This window comes from Brassica oleracea, chromosome C6 (assembly GCF_000695525.1).
Source record: "Brassica oleracea var. oleracea cultivar TO1000 chromosome C6, BOL, whole genome shotgun sequence".
Classification (NCBI taxonomy): domain Eukaryota; kingdom Viridiplantae; phylum Streptophyta; class Magnoliopsida; order Brassicales; family Brassicaceae; genus Brassica; species Brassica oleracea.
This window is the reverse complement of record NC_027753.1, coordinates 24,934,419-24,952,686: the sequence shown is the minus strand read 5'-3', so window position 1 is coordinate 24,952,686 and position 18,268 is coordinate 24,934,419. Positions and strand designations below refer to the sequence as shown.

The following is an 18,268-nucleotide window of genomic DNA, read 5'->3' as shown; positions in this document are numbered from 1 at the left end:
AAACCTCAGGCGTGTTTATACGTCGCATTAAATAAACGACGTCGTTAGAAATTGGGCCACAACTTTGATTTACCTTTGTTGTCATAAGTTGGGCCTCTTGTTGGCACAAACAATACCTAGTTACGTATATTTAATACATTTACCTTTAGTAAGGATAACCAATCGTTAAGCCGACTTAGCTCAGTGGTAGAGCGCGTGACTTTTAATCACGTGGCCGTGGGTTCGATCCCCACAGTCGGCGTAGTTTCTATTTTTTATTTTATATAGATCTCCACGTGGTGAGAACCAATAGTAAGTAAGAAGTTAAAGCTTGTGTTACAAAAAAAAAAGTTAAAGCTTAGTGTTTTTTTTATTTGTTTACCAACAAAAAAAGCCTACTGAATTATTATTTTTTTTAAGCTACTAAATTTATTATGTAAACAATTTACTGATATTTTGATCAAAGAAAAAAAAATCAATTTACTGATATTATTAACAAATTAAACTCCCAATATAATGTAGCTAGGGGATATCCTTTTTGGCTTAAGAATACTTTGACAATAATATGGTTCCTGTCTGAATAGTGGTTTTCAGCTAAGTTTGTCCATTTTGGCTCCTCGCCTGTTTGAGTCATTTTTGGGTGCATCTCTGTATATTTCTAAAACTTGTTTCTTTGTTTATAAAATATAGTTATCAAAAAAAATGTACAAACTCCCAATGTGAATAGGGAATCATGATTCATGAAGTCCAATAACAACACCCAATCATGTCGATGTTATATTTTAACGACAATCATTAATTCTTAACCTTAAAATCTATGAAAATTAATGTTAAAAGAAAAATCTATGGAAAGTTAATGTTAATCATTATCCTCATGGTAGCTAAAGCCAGGAAGGCCTTCAACTCAATCATTATCCTCATCAGTGTCACTGGTATTGAGGCATCTTCACCTGAAGAAATTGTAAGACTGGCGGTTGAGCACTTCTTGAGTATTCTGGGACCCCCAACGCCACAAACAACTACCCTCATGATCGCCTCTGTTGCTGACATGATCCGCACAGCAAGGTTTTCCTGCTCTCAAGCTCAAGCAGCTCTGCTTACCAGGCTGCCCACACCTGAAGACATCACAAAGACAATGTTTAAGCTTAATAAAAACAAGACTCTAGGACCCGATGGTTTCACCTCAGGCTTCTACACCGCCGCCTGGAATCTCTTAGGCCAGGAAGTCATTAACTCGATAACATCTTACTTCAAAACCTTCATCATGCCCTCATCTACAAATGCGACCATCCTGACTTTGCTACCTAAATTCCCTGGTGCGACTATTATCAAAGACTACCGGCCCATATCATACTGTAATACCCTCTATAAAGTGATTTCCAAGATCTTAGTCAACTGCCTAAAACCCCTTCTCCCCACCATCATCCTACCTAACCAAACCGCTTTCATCAAAGGCAGGCTCTTATTGGAAAATTGCCTCCTAGCCTCCGAGTTAGTGTCCGGTTATCATAAGCAGAACTGTGACACCCGTCACCTCCAATCCGGAGAACAGCGGGCCACCAACAATATCACGTATAATAAAAGCCCATATACCCAATTACACTCACCCAAAGCCCAAATAAATATCCGAATAAAAAGTCCAGTAGCACCAATCCGTCCAAATATCATATACTCATCTGTCTCACCTGAAATGGGGAAGAAAGAGGGGTGAGTAACAGGGGAGTCACTCAGTGAGGTATGGGATTCCAATCTCGAAGTCCATGGACCCGGACAGAGTACTCCGAATAAATATAATTTAATCCTAACACGTTGCAAACACGGTACCTAAAGTACCCAGAGATCAAACAAACTGCCCACTAACAGGCCAAAAACACCACTGAATATGTGCTCGGTAACACACGCCCGTAGACGATTTATCGACCTCCCGGCCTTGGCACAACAGGTCGACTACGCTGTGCCGCGGCAAACACCACACCCAATGTAGCCGATACACCCATGGTCGGATTTCATCCAAATCACATCAATATACATCCAATTATAAATGAACAAGTATTGTTGAACCATCTATAACCCTAGTTCCAGTTTAAGCAAAGAACCTACAAACTAAAAAAGCAATGACAGACTCAATTTTACGCAGACGGAAACACATTAGAAATAAATTATATTTATTTGTGGTACTAAGCCGTGTAAGAGAAGCTCGAAAAAAGACCCTCACCTTAGTCACTGGCTGGAATGATCAACGAAAGATGGTCAACTGACGTCAATTGCAACACGAGTATCAACGGCTTAGGCTCAGAGTCTCAGGAAATAAAGTTTCTAAAAATGGAAACTTTCCTAAACTAGAACCTTTCTAAAAATAGTAACGTTCTCTAAATAGAAACTTTCCTAAAATAGAAACTTTCCTAAAATAACTTATTTCCTAAACTAGAAATAAGGAGGCGGTAAACTTACTAGAAAAATTAACCGGAAGCTCGTCAAGAAATCCTGTCGGAATCTCGCCCAAAAATCTCGCCGGAAGCTCACCCGGAAATCCCACCGGAAAAATTTACTAGTGACTGATCGTCAGATAATTCAACAACAACTCGTCACGTGCAAAGAAATACTTTGACTTGATGAGAATGAAAAGAAAGGGTAGAGTTCCTTATATAGGAGAAGGGAATGGAGGAAGATTTTCTAAACTTCCAATGTGGGACAAAATAAAATGAAAAGGGGATTTTGGGTTTTAATTAAAAAAAAACAAATGGGCTTTCCCATATTGGGTCACGGTCGTTACAATTTTTCCCCTCTTAACCAGAATTCATCCCGAATTCCAAGACGGAACCCGAGAAAAACTTCAACGGCTACGAACGAATGAATAACACGAGATTGAAATTTGGTCTTCTCCTGGAAAAAATTAAAGAGTTAGAGACACTAACAATTAACCGATTGATACTGGACTTCTTGGTGTCAAATTTTTTTTTTTTTTTTAAACCCTAATTCCGAAACATTGAAAACCGTTGAAATCCGAGTCCCATAAATCGCAGTTCCGGGTCGGAGCCGGGGCAGAACCCCGCTCTGATACCAAATTGTGACACCCGTCACCTCCAATCCGGAGAACAGCGGGCCACCAACAATATCACGTATAATAAAAGCCCATATACCCAATTACACTCACCCAAAGTCCAAATAAATATCCGAATAAAAAGTCCAGTAGCACCAATCCGTCCAAATATCATATACTCATCTGTCTCACCTGAAATGGGGAAGAAAGAGGGGTGAGTAACAGGGGAGTCACTCAGTGAGGTATGGGATACTAAACCCGAAGTCCATGGACCCGGACAGAGTACTCCGAATAAATATAATTTAATCCTAACACGTTGCAAACACAGTACCTAAAGTACCCAGAGATCAAACAAACTGCCCACTAACAGGCCAAAAACACCACTGAATATGTGCTCGGTAACACACGCCCGTAGACGATTTATCGACCTCCCCGCTTTGGCACAACAGGTCGACTACGCTGTGCCGCGGCAAACACCACACCCAATGTAGCCGATACACCCATGGTCGGCTTTCATCCAAATCGCATCAATATACATCCAATTATAAATGAACAAGTATTGTTGAACCATCAATAACCCTAGTTCCAGTTTAAGCAAAGAACTTACAAACTAAACAAGCAATGACAGACTCAATTTCACGCAGACGGAAACACATTAGAAATAAATTATACTTATTCGTGGTACTAAGCCGTGTAAGAGAAGGTCGAGAAAAGACCCTCACCTTAGTCACTGGCTGGAATGATCAACGAAAGATGGTCAACTGACGTCAACTGCAACACGAGTATCAACGGCTTAGGCTCAGAGTCTCAGGAAATAAAGTTTCTAAAAATGGAAACTTTCCTAAACTAGAACCTTTCTAGAAATAGTAACGTTTTCTAAACAGAAACTTTCCTAAAATAGAAACTTTCCTAAAATAGAAACTTTCCTAAAATAACTTATTTTCTAAACTAGAAATAAGGAGGCGGCAAACTTACTAGAAAAATTCACCGGAAGCTCGCTATTTCCTATACTAGAAATAAGGAGGCGGCAAACTTACTAGAAAAATTAACCGGAAGCTCGTCAAGAAATCCTGTCGGAAGCTCGCCCAAAAATCTCGCCGGAAGCTCACCCGGAAATCCCACCGGAAAAATTCACTAGTGACTGGTCGTCAGATAATTCAACAACAACTCGTCACGTGCAAAGAAATACTTTGACTTGATGAGAATGAAAATAAAGGGTAGAGTTCCTTATATAGGAGAAGAGAATGGAGGAAAGTTTTCTAAACTTCCAATGTGGGACAAAATAAATAAAAAAGGGATTTTGGGATTTAATTAAAAAAAAACAAATGGGCTTTCCCATATTGGGTCACGGTCGTTACAAGAACTCAGAGAAAAAACTCATTCTCAAGATTGATATTGCCAAGGCATTTGATACTGTTAGATGGGACTTCCTTATAGCCTGCCTCCAATCCCTCAACTTGCCCCCAGACTACATCCAATGGCTCACTGGTTGCTTCACATCGCCCTCCTTCTCAGTGGGAATCAACGGTAGGCTTCACGGGTTCTTCAAAGGGACTAGAGGATTATATCAGGGGGATCCGCTCTCTCCTTACCTCTTCGGCCTGGTCATGAACATTCTATCTAATAAATTAAACGAGGCAGCACAATCAAGAAGGTTCGGTTTTCACCCTAGATGTCAAGAATCAGGACTCACCCACTTATGTTTTGCAGATGACATCCTCATCTTTAATGATGGCTCTCTCAACTCTGTCCAAATGATCCTCCAAGTCCTCGAGGAGTTCAAGGCGTTCTCTGGTCTCTCAGTGAGTGTCGAGAAATCTTGCTTCTTCTCTAGCGGCTTGACTGAACCTGAAATCGAAACTATTGTCTCGACAAGTGGTATCCCGGCTGGCTCCTTCCCCATTCGATACCTAGGCTTGCCACTGAACACTCGGAAGCTCTCCCTCGCCAACTGTGAACCTCTCCTGCAGCAAATCAAATCAAAAATCAATTCATGGACTTCAAAATATGTATCATTTGCTGGTAGACAGGTCCTTATCTCTACGGTAATAGGAGGCATTACCAACTTCTGGAGTGGAGCCTTTATTCTTCCTAAAGAATGCATCAATCTCATCGATAAGATGTGCAATGCATTCTTATGGAAAGGTACGCTGGAAGGCAAATATGTAGCTCCGGTCGCATGGGAAAAAGTCACAACTCCTAGACAGAATGGAGGGCTAGGCCTTCGAAACCTTGCTCTCTGGAACAGATCAAGCTTCTCTGGCTCCTGCTGTTTAGAAAAGAGTCAGTGTGGGTGGCATGGATCCAAGACAATGTGATCAAAGATGAGAGCATCTGGGAAATTAAGCCGAGGCAAAGTCATACCTGGATTTTCAAAAGGATTCTGGCGGAACGCGAGACAGTGCTTAAATGGATTAGGATCTCTCCTGGCAATGGAAGCGATGTCAAGTTTTGGTTGGATCCCTGGACGCAGTATGGTCGCCTCATCACCTTCATCGGAGCTCAAGGCCCCCCGTCTCACGGGCATTCCACTTTCCACCTTGGTTGCTGACCTCTGGATCAATGGTGACTGGTCACTGCGTCATGCTCGATCTCAACGGATGGAGGAAGTTCAGATTCACCTCACCACTATATCGCTTACTGACGAGCCGAGCACCACTGAATGGATTGTCAATGGCACGCCTAAGCATACTTTCTCCCCTTCAACTGTCTACCACTCATTCTTTGAGGATACGCCAACAGTTCCTTGGCACCATATCATCTGGTTCAAAAAAGTATACCAAAACACAGCTCTCTTGCTTGGCTAATGCTATTGAACAGGAGCCCTACTCGTGATCGACTCATCTCTTGGGGCTTGCAAACCGATATTCTCTGCCTCCTCTGTAATAGCTCCAATGAGTCAAGGGATCACCTGTATTTTGAATGCCCATTTTCAAGGAATCACTTTGCTACAAGGCTTCGTATCACTTCCTCTTCGAACTCCTGGAATGACGTAACTCACTCTCTCCTGTCCCTCTCTGGATCAAGACATCATAAATACCTATCTCTCCTCTCTTGGCAAGCGACAATTTACGAACTGTGGTGGGAAAGAAATGAAAGACTGCATCGAGGGAAATACAGATCAACAGATTCACTTTGGAAAAGGTTTAAGAGCATGATCAAGAACAAAATCTCTGCCTTGAGACCTGAGAATAACACAAAGGCAAGTGCTATTTTACAACTTTGGTTCTCTCTCGACGGAACTAGTTAGATCATAACTAGGGTTCGTACTTTTCCCTTCTCCCTTCCTCTCTAGTTACTATTGTTGGGCTTTTTATTTTGGGCATTTACTTGATCCGGCTTTTCCAAAGTTAGGTTCTTAATGGGTTTCTAAATTCTAGTTCGGGCAAAAACACTAAAAGTAGGGCATTGTAACCCTTTTGCTTCTTCCTTTTTAATATATGCAAGAAAATGTTCAAAAAAAAAAAGTTAATGTTAAAGAAAAAAAGGAAAATTCATGTAAATGTATTTTGAAAATCACTAGAGCTCGTGACTTTTAATACCGTGTCCGTTGGCTAATAGTATTATTTTCCAAATAGTTCAAGCCACGTGAAAAAGACTTGCAATTGAATAAACAAACATGGAGTCCACTAAACAACACCCAACAACGAATATTTAGATCTAGTCAAAAGTTTTCTTCCTTGCAAAGAACTTTGAAGGTTCTTACCAAACAATGGCGAAGAAAGCTGTGTTGATCGGGATCAACTATCCAGGAACTAAGATAGAACTAAAAGGCTGCGTCAACGACGTTCACCGGATGCACAAGTGCCTCGTTGACCGGTACGGGTTCTCCGAGGAAGACATCACGGTGCTGATCGACACCGACGATTCTTACACGCAACCCACAGGCAAAAACATCCGTAATGCCTTGTCTGAACTCATAACGCCAGCAAAGTCCGGTGATGTTCTGTTCGTGCATTATAGTGGACACGGTACGAGGGTCCCACTGGAAGAAGGGGAGGAGGATGAAACAGGGTTTGATGAGTGTATTGTTCCTTGCGACATGAATCCAATCCCTGGTAAGCAGATCATTTACATTTAGTTCTCCGTTTCTAAAGAAAGAACAGAGTACTCTGTTCACAAACAGAGAGAAACAGAGTACTCTGTTTTGAATGATGTTTGGACATTGATAGAATAATGGGTACCGTCTTGTGTGTTGCATTTGCAGATGATGATTTCAGGGAGTTAGTGGACCAGGTTCCCCCAGGGTGTAAGATTACGTTCGTATCAGACTCTTGTCACAGTGGTGGACTCATCGATGGAGCCAAGGAACATATTGGAGAGAGCACCAATAAGAACCGAAACCAAGAACCAAAAGCTTACTTTTTCGAACTCGAGATATGGAACTTCTTTAATAGCGTGTTGATGAAGTTTCTTGCGCTTTGTGGGATCTGGAGATCTCAGGAAGAACAAGACAAGATTGAGATCACAGCGAGATACGAAGTTGGCAAATCAAGGTATCTGCCAATGGAGAGCTTCATCAACGTTCTCAAAGAGAAAACTGGCAAAGACAACATCGAGATTGGGAAAATCAGACCGACAATTTTCGATGTGTTCGGTGAAGATGCGAGTCCCAAGGTGAAGAAGTTCATAAAAGCGATGCTCACCAAGCTAGATCAAAGTGGTTTAGTTGAGAGTGGTCGTGAGATCTATAGAGGAGGATCAAGCAAGGGGTCGGTTCCAGACAGAGGGATACTGTTGAGTGGGTGTCAAACGGATGAGACATCAGCAGATGTGAAGAAGAGTGGAGAAGCTTATGGAGCTTTTAGTAACGCGATTCAGATGGTTTTGTCGGGAGGTGGTGGGGAGAAAGATAAGATCACCAATAGGGAACTGGTTTTGAGAGCAAGAGAGATGCTGAAAGAACAAGGGTTTACTCAGAGACCAGGATTGTATTGTAATGACCGTTTTGTGGATGCCCCGTTTATATGCTAACTATTGTTTTCATTCAAAACTGTTTTCGCTACTGATGGTTGTGAAAGTTTTTGTTCGATATGGTGTGAACCCAGAGAATATATTGGCCACAAAGTCATTTTCCTAGGTATTGGTTCACTCATGTGGGGGCAGTTAACAATAACAGCACCGTTATCCACCATTATCGGTTAAGGTTGTTAAAAGGAAGTTCTTGTAGAAAAATATTAATATTATAATATAATTTGTGTTTTTGACTAAAATTTATTTTCTTATAAATATTTAGAAAAACAAGGAAATGACACATGTCCTTTACAGTGTTGCAACTGGTGGAATCTTATATTGCGCCCCTAGTTCATTATTTTAAAGCCAGGATGTCCTCGTTATAATCTCTATTTCAGTTAACATTTATTTTTAAATCGAAAAATGAATGAAATACGATAAAACCAGGGTAAGTGTTGATAATTACAAAGAAAACTAGGGTCAAACCCACCCATCTAATAACCCGTCGGATCTAAGTGAGTAAACCGAAATAAACCAACCAAACCCTAAAATCAAACGCGATTTCTAATCGCTCCTCCCTCCCTCCTCTAATCGTTCATCCTCTCACGAGCCTCACTTCTCTCATCTCCCTCGCGAAACTAAAACAAGAGGCTAAGACGATTCCTCCTCCTTCGGCTCTCCTGCAGCTCAGCTCCACCTCCACTCCTCTCTCCCGCAGCTTCTCTACCGCCGCCGCCATTGTCTGCGTAGACCAATCACCTGAACATTTCATATCTGTAAGTAGACTGGTTGAGAACTACTTGCACGATCTATGGGCTGTTGCACAACAGCTATCTGTACGAGAGCTTAATAGTTATGAGCTTAAGTACGAGATCACTGACACTGCAGGAAAGATGTTTTGGGCGAGCTTGGTTGGAAAATCTTGTACTTGCAAGGTGTGGGATTATGAAAAGTTTCCTTGTCTGCACGGACTGGCAGCTTATATCTATTTCACTACGAACGTTGATGGCAGCCGCCTTAATATCCATGAGTTGTGCTCAAAATACTACTGGACGGAACTGTGGGCTTTGGCGTATGACAGGACACTTTATGTTGTGCCCGACATGTCTTCTTGGAATGTACCGGATCAGATCAAGGAGGTGAAGATCATACCTCCGGATCGTATCACGAGGAAGGGAAAGAAAAGAATTGGCATCTACTTTATGTTTAAGTGTTTTGTTCCAAAACCTATGTATGATATGTTATGTTTTACGTGTTTTGTTCCAGAACCTATGTATGATATGATATGTTTAAGTGTTTTGGATCGTTTTGAAACATTTCCATATGGTATTACTATGGAAAATTATGGTATTACTACGGAAAACCAGTAGTTTTAACACAACATCACATTAATTAGTCTTAACACAACATCACATTAATTCTAGAAGTCTTAACACAATTCCACAACTCTTAATACAAAAGGAAAACACACATCCAAACAACATAAGGCTTCTCATTTACTGGTAAGAAGCTCTTTAAGCTGAGCAATCTCTGCAGCCATTTCTTCCACCTTCTGCCTTAAGGAGCAAACCTCTTCCTGAACTCCGAGAACCCATGGTTGACGGAAGTGGAGCCCATTATTCTGCAAGTTTGGCCTAGTTGCACTCAGTTTGACATATTGCAGTAAGTTAAAATAGAGAAAATGTAAATTACTTTGTACGCGTTGCAAGTGAAGTACCTTCGGCCTGGTAGAAAATCCTTATATGTTAGATTAGTAGAAACCTCGTCGACGATTCATCCCCCATGGGCACGAAGATGGAATCCCGTGCTCAGCATCGCAAATAAATTGAAGCATGTCGCAGTGTTTCTTGATCTTCTTCATCTCCTTCATTTCCTGTTTCTCAACCCATGGATCCATTTCCTGTTCGGAATTGAGAGAATTGAGGAATTTGCGAGAGATAGATGAGAGAGAAAGGTAATAGAGAGATAGAGAGGGAGACAAGAGAGAGGACTTGACAGTGGTAAGTGGGAAGTGGGAATCTATTTTTTCCCTTCGAAAATCCCGCCTTGACTCATGAAATTTTAGAAAGTCCGCCAAAATTTTGAATTATTTTCAAATACCCGCCTAATATATACAATTAGTTCTCCCCAGGATAGTAGTTGTACAAAATATCAAAATAGTTGTACTTTCGGTGATTTTCAATTATTTTAGTATTACATGTAATTATATTATACTTCTTTAATTGTACAATTAAATATAAGATTCCAAAATATGATTATTGGTGATTTACGTAATAAAAGTGTCTATATAAGTTTTAGAGCGAAATCTATTCTTCGGTAATTAGATATTTAACAAAATGACTATGAAAGTGTATGTAGTGTGATGGGTTGTTCTTTTGATTGTAGAGTATAACATTTTTTTTGTTGAATATAACATTTTTTCGACTACTAAAGATTATATTTCTTATTCTGATTTCCAATTTCGAACATTTTGATTTCCAAATTCAATTTCAGAAAGTCAAACTAGTAATACACAAACAGAAAAATAGTTCTCCATAGTTGTCCAAATAAAACAGTCAAATTCAAAGTCAAAATCATACTAGTAATACACAAATGAATTTAGTTTTTTTCTTTTTCTCTATTTTTGTTCATATCACCGATAATTATTGATAACTCACAAATTTTCAATTGAATTTTTTGATCCTTAGAACTAGTATTTGTATTTATCTTTATTTTTTTTTTGTTTCTTGAAACTACTATCTGTATCTATCTTTAAATTATACATAAATGAATTTAGTTTTTTTCTTTTTCTCTATTTTTGTTCATATCACCGATAATTGTTGATAACTCACAAATTTTCAATTGAATTTTTTGATCCTTAGAACTAGTTTGTAACTGTAACCTCAATTATACTTTTGTAACTATAACCTTAGAACTAGTATTGTTTGGTCCAAACAAATTTATATGGTATTTCAAATTCAAAAGCCTGCCAAAAAAATTTATATGGTACTAAAGTACAGATAAAGCAAAGTCAAATTCAAACATTTCGATTTTCAATAAAACAAGAGGTTCCATCTGCTCTGGATAATCATCATGCAATAGAGATGCAACTAGTTTTGGTGTGCCTTTGAGTAGTTGTGGTGTGCCTTTGAGTTGGCATCAACATTTTCATCCACATTTAATTCTTCATCACTTTTTTCCAACATCTCCTCAATCACCACAATCTTCTACTCGTATTGTTTATCAACTTGATTGTTGCCATCATATCGAGGTATGGCTTTGTCTCGGATTTCATCATCATTCGAATGGCACACCTCATAGTTCGTACCTACAGAATTTCGTTTCCCCGCTCTTGAACTTCATTTGCCCGCTCTTGAAAGTTGCTTTGACAGTTCTAACTTTTTGATGACCTCCACCAACAAAATGCACCTACGGTTGTCTTTATCAAGGGACAAAAGATAACCACAAAGACCCTCATCATCACAAATGACGAATTTCTCGTCACTCCCAACCAGCAGTGGAATGTAACTCAATTTCAACTTCACATTACATTCATCAAGCCCGACTTTTTTGCATATGCGTGCTTCTACCATTGAAAGATTTATCTCCTCCACAGCATGCTTCAACACTAAACAATACATGCCACCTTCGCATCTGAAGTGTATGATGTTGTGGCTCATTGTAGCCTGCCAAAAGCATACAAAACCATCCATTATACATTCGAAGTTATACCAATTTTACAAGTTCTACAACAATCATCAGTAATACTAGTTTTGCTAGTTTTACTGTCGTACACGTTTTGATTTTGAATCTACATACAGCGCACTAGAATCGAACAATGCAACCATTCTCCTACTCAATTCAACAATGCAACAATGCAATCATAATGGACTCGGATACAAAGATGAAACATCTAAATCCATTCCAATCTGGTTTCTCAGCTCATTTAAGAGCTTTGGAACCCTAAAACCTACGTGTTCTGTGGTGGAGGGAGGATACACCAGCGATGGACAGGGGATATGATTGGCTTTTACACAGCGGCGGAAGACGACAGAAGACCGGAGTAAGGCCGGAGTAGCAATCGAGCCGTACGGTCGGGTTCCCTTTTCCCAAACGCAATCCCCTCGAACCGCAATCGTCGAAACCTCACCGCAAGAGCCGTACGGTTTTTTTTTTCAATTTTCATTAAATTGTATTTATTTTATTTTCTTTATTCTGAGGCTAATTTGGTAATTGTAGGTGCTTTAATGAATATGAGGGATATGAAGATTAGTGAAGGATATAAGTGATTTATATATTTCTTCCAAGGGCAATAGAGATGAATCCTCGTTGCAATTGGTTCTCAATACAGTACTTTAAGAACTTTTTCTCTTTGTCTCTCTCCAATTTTCTATTTTTTTTTTTTTTTTTAAATTAGGTAGAACCCCACTAAAACATACCGATAGACGTGCTCTAAGTGGTTCACAAACAGCAGAAGAAGATAGAGTTATTAGTGCCGCCGGAAATGAAAGTTATTAAAAATAGTAGTAGGTGTCTTTCAGAGTAACTTTAAATATATATATATTTATTATTCTAATTTCAGTTTATATGATTATAAATTATTTTATTATATAACTATATTTTAGCACTGTTTTTTATCGGTAAAAAAAATTATGTTTTAGTTAATTTGATCAAAATGAGAAAAACAAAATAACCTTTTTAACTTAAAGCAAAATAACAAATACTTAAAATCCTCCTATATATTAAATGAGAAGTCATTTAAGTGATTTTTTCTTAGGTGTCAATCATTGAGAGAATTTTAAAAAATGTTATAATTTGATTGGTTGAAGAATATTTAATTTTTAATTGTTTTAATTAGATCTAAAATAAAAGGTAAGTCTAAAACTAATTAATATCACTTATCAAATAGTGTAAATGATATTACAAATAATAATTTATGGTAACTAACTGTAAAATTATAGAAAGTGTAATAATATTTGATTAATCCTTTTTATATTTATATACTATATAAAATAATTAGTAGAACAGAATTTCTAGAAATCGATATAATGATTTCATATTCTTATATAAAACATTATATTCATATATAAAGAATTATAATAACAATTAATGTCTTATAATGTCACGACTTATAAGTCATTTATAAAAAAAAATAAAGCATTTATAAAATTATCTATCATGGCTTACAAAATTATTTTATCTTAATTTTAAATTATTTATATGATTTTGTAAAACATTTATAAAAAATAAAAAATCTCCTATATATTAAACTAGAAGCCAGTTAAGTGAATTTTGCTTACATATCGATCATTTGTGAAGTCTTAAGATTTTTTTTTATAATTTGCTTGGTCGATAATTTAGATTTAAAATAAAAAAATCTAGATCCAATTAATATCACTTGCCCAAAAAACTAAATTATATTACAAATACGGATTTATGGTAACTAATTGTTGAAATTATAGAAAGAATATTAACACTTGATCAATTATTTTTTTTATTCATAAACTACATAGTATAATAAATGGAACTTTAAAAAATATTATTTTAATTATATCTAAAATAAAAGGCAAATATAAAACTAATTACTATCACTTGCCAGATAACATAAATGATATTACAAATCATAATTAATGGTAGCTAATTTTCAAAAATATAGAAAGTGCAATAATGTTTGATCAATTATTTTTATATTTATATACTACATAAAATAATGAATATAAAACAATTTATAGAAATAATGATTTCATATTCATAAAAAAACATAGTCTTATCTATAACAATTACCAATCACTTATAATGTCCATATATGTTTGATAAATAATTAGGTTTTGAAGATTGGAAAGATTGTATTTAACGGATCATGTGAGAACTTTGATTTAAAAAGTGTTTTGCATTTAAGTCAAATAATATAGTGAATAAGATAATGTTATGATTGAAAAGAATTCTAAGATGGAATTTTGGTTCGATGATTGTATGTTTTGTATTACTATTTAGAGAAAGAAAGAAATATTTGACAAAAATTAGGAAAACATTAGCAAAAATTTAGTAAAAGGAACGAAATGATAACGAGAAAAATAAGAACAGACCAAAGAAGAAGCATAATATATGTTGGAGAAGTTAATGTGATAATTACGTATATAATTCCACAAGCATTTGTTATTACTAAATATTCACCAGTTATTTTTATATCAAATTTATAGAAACTTTACGATTGATTTTCAAACTAATTATTATTCAAATTATATTTTTAATGTTTCTAATTATTTTTAAAAATTTATGACATTAGATACATAATATATATTTTTCTTATAATATTTATATCCGCGAATTCGCGGGCAACCACCTAGTAAAGTTTTAATTGTTAAGATCATATAAAATAATTTATGTATATATTATTACTTTTTTTAATAAAATTCGTACTAATGTATTTTAATTAATCGGTTTATTCGGTTGGAACGGTTAAAATACCATTCATATACTGCAGTTTCTTAAAAATAGCGTCCATTCGGTTTATTCGGTATTACCAAATTCCAACCACTTTTTCTATTTGGGTTTTGGTTTAATTGATTCGGTTTTACCGGATTAAACGCTATTAGCAACGCTTTGGATCTACAAAGTGATTATAGTATGATTATGTACGTATTGATCTATCAAATCTAATGTATGTTTTTCATATATATAACATTTTTTTTATTGTGCATCACCATGCGCTTTTGCGCATGTCATATCCTAGTCTTTTTTGAAACAAAATTCTCAAGGCACAAAGCCTCCAAGGATTCCTAAAGAGTTTGCAGGACTTCCTTTTATGCGAGAGATATAAGAACCTGAATAGCAGCAAAATCATTACCACTCAAAACGTTCTCATTATTACAATATCTCCCACTACAACCACTATCTTTTATTAACTAACTTAATTGTCACATTGTCACATTTTCTCTTTTTTCTTTTGCAGTGATCTGTCTAGAAACTATCTCAACGGTTCCATTCCTCCCGAATGGGGAACCTTGCAACTTATAAATCTGTATGTATATCTTTTCATCTAGACTTTACATGTGTGTATATGTATAGATTGAGTTGAGTAACTTTGTTGGATGATGAAATGCAGCCAACTGCTTGCAAACCGGATAAGCGGTCCAATCCCAAAAGAGATTGGAAACATTACAACCCTTAAGAATCTAATCAGATCTCAGGGAAATTACCTCAAGAACTCGGGAAATTAAAGAACATTCGAAGAATGTAAGATATTTGTCCAAGTTCTCTAAAATAGGTTCATTTACTAATGATGAGACTATATTTCTCTTCGTAGCATTCTTAGCTCGAACTACTTGACTGGAGACATCCCAAGTACATTTTCCAAACCTACTGCGTTGACTGATTTGTAAGTACTCATCTGCTTTGCTTAGATCATAGACAATGTGTTTTGATGATTCTTACATTTTTATTACATTGTTTTCTTTGCTTGATAGACGTATAAGTAACAACAGTTTACCGGAACTATACCAGATTTCATCTAGAACTGGACAAAACTTACAAAACTGTAAGCAAAGAATTTGTTTCTTTTGTTTTTGCATTTTGGTCATTGGCTACTTAATAAGCTGTGGAATATTAATATTGTTGCATGTTGTTATAGGGTTATTCAAGCAAGTGGTTTAGTTGGACCGATTCCTAGCGTCATTGGTACTCTTGTGAAGTTAACAGATTTGTAAGTACACTAAACTTTGTGTGTGTGATTCGTTGTTACTGTCAACGATATTTACTGTTTCATTTTTCCAAATTTGAAACTTTTGTAGGAGAATCAGTGACTTGAACGGACCTAGTTTTCCATTTCCACCCAAAACATGACACCCATGCAAACATTGTGAGTTTTGAGCCGTAAACTAAACACATTCAGAATTTGATGTAAATTAACTGATGAATATTTAGTATAACAAATGCTTGTGGAATTATATATATGTAATTATCACATTAACTTCACTAACACATATTATGTATCTTCTTCGGCTTCTTCTTATTTTTTTCATTATCATTTCGTTCTTTTTGTTAAAATTTTTGCTAATGTTTTCCTAATTTTTTACATATGTTTTGCCAAATATTTATTTCTTATCTCTAAATAGTAATAAATATATTCTTGTAAACTTGTAAATATATTCTTTTACGATGATCAATAAATTTAACATTTCATCAAAAATAGTAATACAAAACATACAATCAATAAACCAAAAATCCAAAATGGATGGTAGAAAATGAAGAAATGATTTATGTTGTCAGCTTTGTATCTTTCTTTGATGGTAGACATCTGATTTATCTTCTTTTTTTTTTTTATGTTGTCAGCTTTGTATGACCTTCATATAAACTGTGGGGGTGATGAACTAACAATCAGCGGGACTAAGTACGAAGCCGATAATTCTGATAGCATCTACTATGCCAGTAGAACAGCTTGGGTTTCTAGCAACACCGGGCGTTTCTTGGATGATGAACGGCATCTCAAAGTACCAACCATATGGACTAATACATCAGAGCCTAGTAGTCTTTATACAGATGCCCGCCTCTCGGCCATTTCCCTCACTTACTATGCGTTTTGTCTTGGAGAAGGAAGTTATACCGTTAATCTTCATTTCGCTGAAACTGTGTTCAGTGGTGACACTTAAACGTATAGCAGTTTGGGGAGACGATTCTTTGACATTTATGTTCAGGTAATGTTTTTTTAAAGCTGATTTATTATGATATATTAACTTATGAGAAATATTATGTAGACGCACGAGTCTATAATATTTGAAAATATTGTAATGCTTATAGATATTGGGGTGTTTGGTAATGTGCAGGGTAAACTTGAGGTTAAGGATTTTGATATTGTGAGTGAGGCAAAAGGTGCCGGAAGAGCTGTGGTTAAGAGTTTTCAGGCCATGGTTACAAATGGGACGTTGGAGATAAGATTGTTTTGGGCGCTCAAGCTATTCCTGTAAGTGGTTCATATGGCGCTCTCATATCAGCTGTATCGGGGTAAGCTTTACTAAACCCAAAACAAACCCTTTTTGTTGTCGTTGTTGTCTCTTGACTTTATCTCCCATGATATTGCTATAGATTTCACTGGTGGTGGAACCTCTATTGGCATAATAGTAGGCGCTTCGTTGGTGTTTCTTGTGCTCTTAATGGTTGGCATTTTAAGGTGGAGAGGTTGCTTGAGACCCAAGAGTCAGATGGAGAAAGGTGTTTAATAACGATTTATACCTTTTAACAATCCTTTTTTGAGTTGAAAGTCTATGTATCTTCCAAGAGCACTTTTCGGTCCTCTAGAGACTCGAATACAACTAGACTGGCCGATAAGGCAGAAGATTTGCGTTGGAATAGCCAGCGGATTAGCTTACCTCCACGGGGAATCAAGACTCAAGATCGTGCAGAGAGACATCAAAGCCACTAATGTCTTGCTGGACAAGGAACTAAACCTGAAGATTTCGGATTTCGGTCTTGCTAAGCTTGATGAAGAGGAAAACACACACATGAGCACACAAGCCGCAGGAACATAGTGAGTCGTTTAACCATTCAATCACAAAGAAAGAAGTTTCAGCTTTGTTTACATTTCTTGTGACCAAAGCAATCTGTTTGTTGTGCAGTGGATACATGGTTCCAGAGTATGCAATGAGAGGTCACTTGACAGATAAAGCAGACGTCTACAGCTTCGGCGGCGTCGTGGCTCTTGAAATAGTTCATGGAAGAAGCAGTACGAGCGCACAATCCGTCTACCTCCTAATTGATTGGTTAAGACCACTATTTTAGGGATCATAAGGGAAGGTTTCATCTCTCGCTATGCGTGTTCGGTTAATCTTGATTTCTGCCACAGTTACATGTTCCAAGGGAGCAAAACAAGCTGATGGAAGTAGTAGCCCCGAGGCTTGGAACAGATTACAACAGGGAAGAAGCAATGATGATGATATATAAATTTTCATAAAATGTAAAATTGTCGGTTATATATTATTTTCATAATTTATAATAAATCAGTGTTAAAAACTGTTTTTGCTACTAATGGTTAGGAATGTCAAACAGGTTGATCTGTCCCGTTCCGTCTCGTACCGCAGCGGGTTCGTCTTCGAGCGGGTCACGGCGGGTCAGGCCCGCACGGGCTGCGGTCCTCAAAATGGCTGACCAAACCCGTACCGCAAAACATGTAGGCCTTTGCGGATCGACCCGCAGGACATAGAATTACAAACGAACATATGGCTCCTAAACGCTTCAAGACATGATTCAGGACGCTTTATCAATTTCATAACGCATCAGTAAGTGAGTTTAGTCGAGGATTGAACTGGATATGGCAAAACCCTT

General features: G+C 37.1%; 1 protein-coding gene, 1 long non-coding RNA gene, 1 other non-coding gene and 1 pseudogene across 4 annotated transcripts; 3 read left to right on the top strand and 1 right to left on the bottom strand.

The window, feature by feature from the left end:
• Nucleotides 1-169: 169 nt before the first annotated feature.
• On the top strand, nucleotides 170-241 carry TRNAK-UUU. The gene has a single exon. It is a non-coding gene; the product is annotated as a tRNA-Lys (tRNA).
• Nucleotides 242-4,405: 4,164 nt separating this feature from the next.
• Nucleotides 4,406-6,337, bottom strand: LOC106299648. Of its 2 annotated transcripts, none has more exons than XR_001261828.1 (4): nucleotides 5,384-6,337; nucleotides 5,082-5,288; nucleotides 4,713-4,983; nucleotides 4,406-4,639 (listed from the first exon to the last, which is right to left on the bottom strand). It is a non-coding gene; the product is annotated as an uncharacterized LOC106299648 (long non-coding RNA). The 2 variants fall into 2 exon arrangements; XR_001261827.1 differs by having other exon boundaries at nucleotides 5,082-5,285.
• A 278-nt stretch (nucleotides 6,338-6,615) lies between these two features.
• On the top strand, nucleotides 6,616-8,164 carry LOC106299647 (metacaspase-7-like). The gene is made up of 2 exons (XM_013735706.1): nucleotides 6,616-7,077; nucleotides 7,227-8,164. The coding sequence occupies exons 1-2, from the start codon at nucleotides 6,732-6,734 to the stop codon at nucleotides 7,991-7,993; spliced, it is 1,113 nt and encodes a 370-aa protein (XP_013591160.1). The 5' UTR covers nucleotides 6,616-6,731; the 3' UTR covers nucleotides 7,994-8,164.
• Nucleotides 8,165-8,399: 235 nt separating this feature from the next.
• LOC106297823 lies at nucleotides 8,400-17,906 on the top strand (annotated as a pseudogene).
• Nucleotides 17,907-18,268: the final 362 nt, after the last annotated feature.

Excerpts from the sequence above, each read along its gene's own strand:
- LOC106299647 (XM_013735706.1), top strand. The coding sequence starts at position 6,732 with ATGGCGAAGAAAGCTGTGTTGATCGGGATCAACTATCCAGGAACTAAG. Across the intron at positions 7,078-7,226 it reads CGACATGAATCCAATCCCTG|ATGATGATTTCAGGGAGTTA; the intron begins GTAAGCAGATCA and ends TTGCATTTGCAG.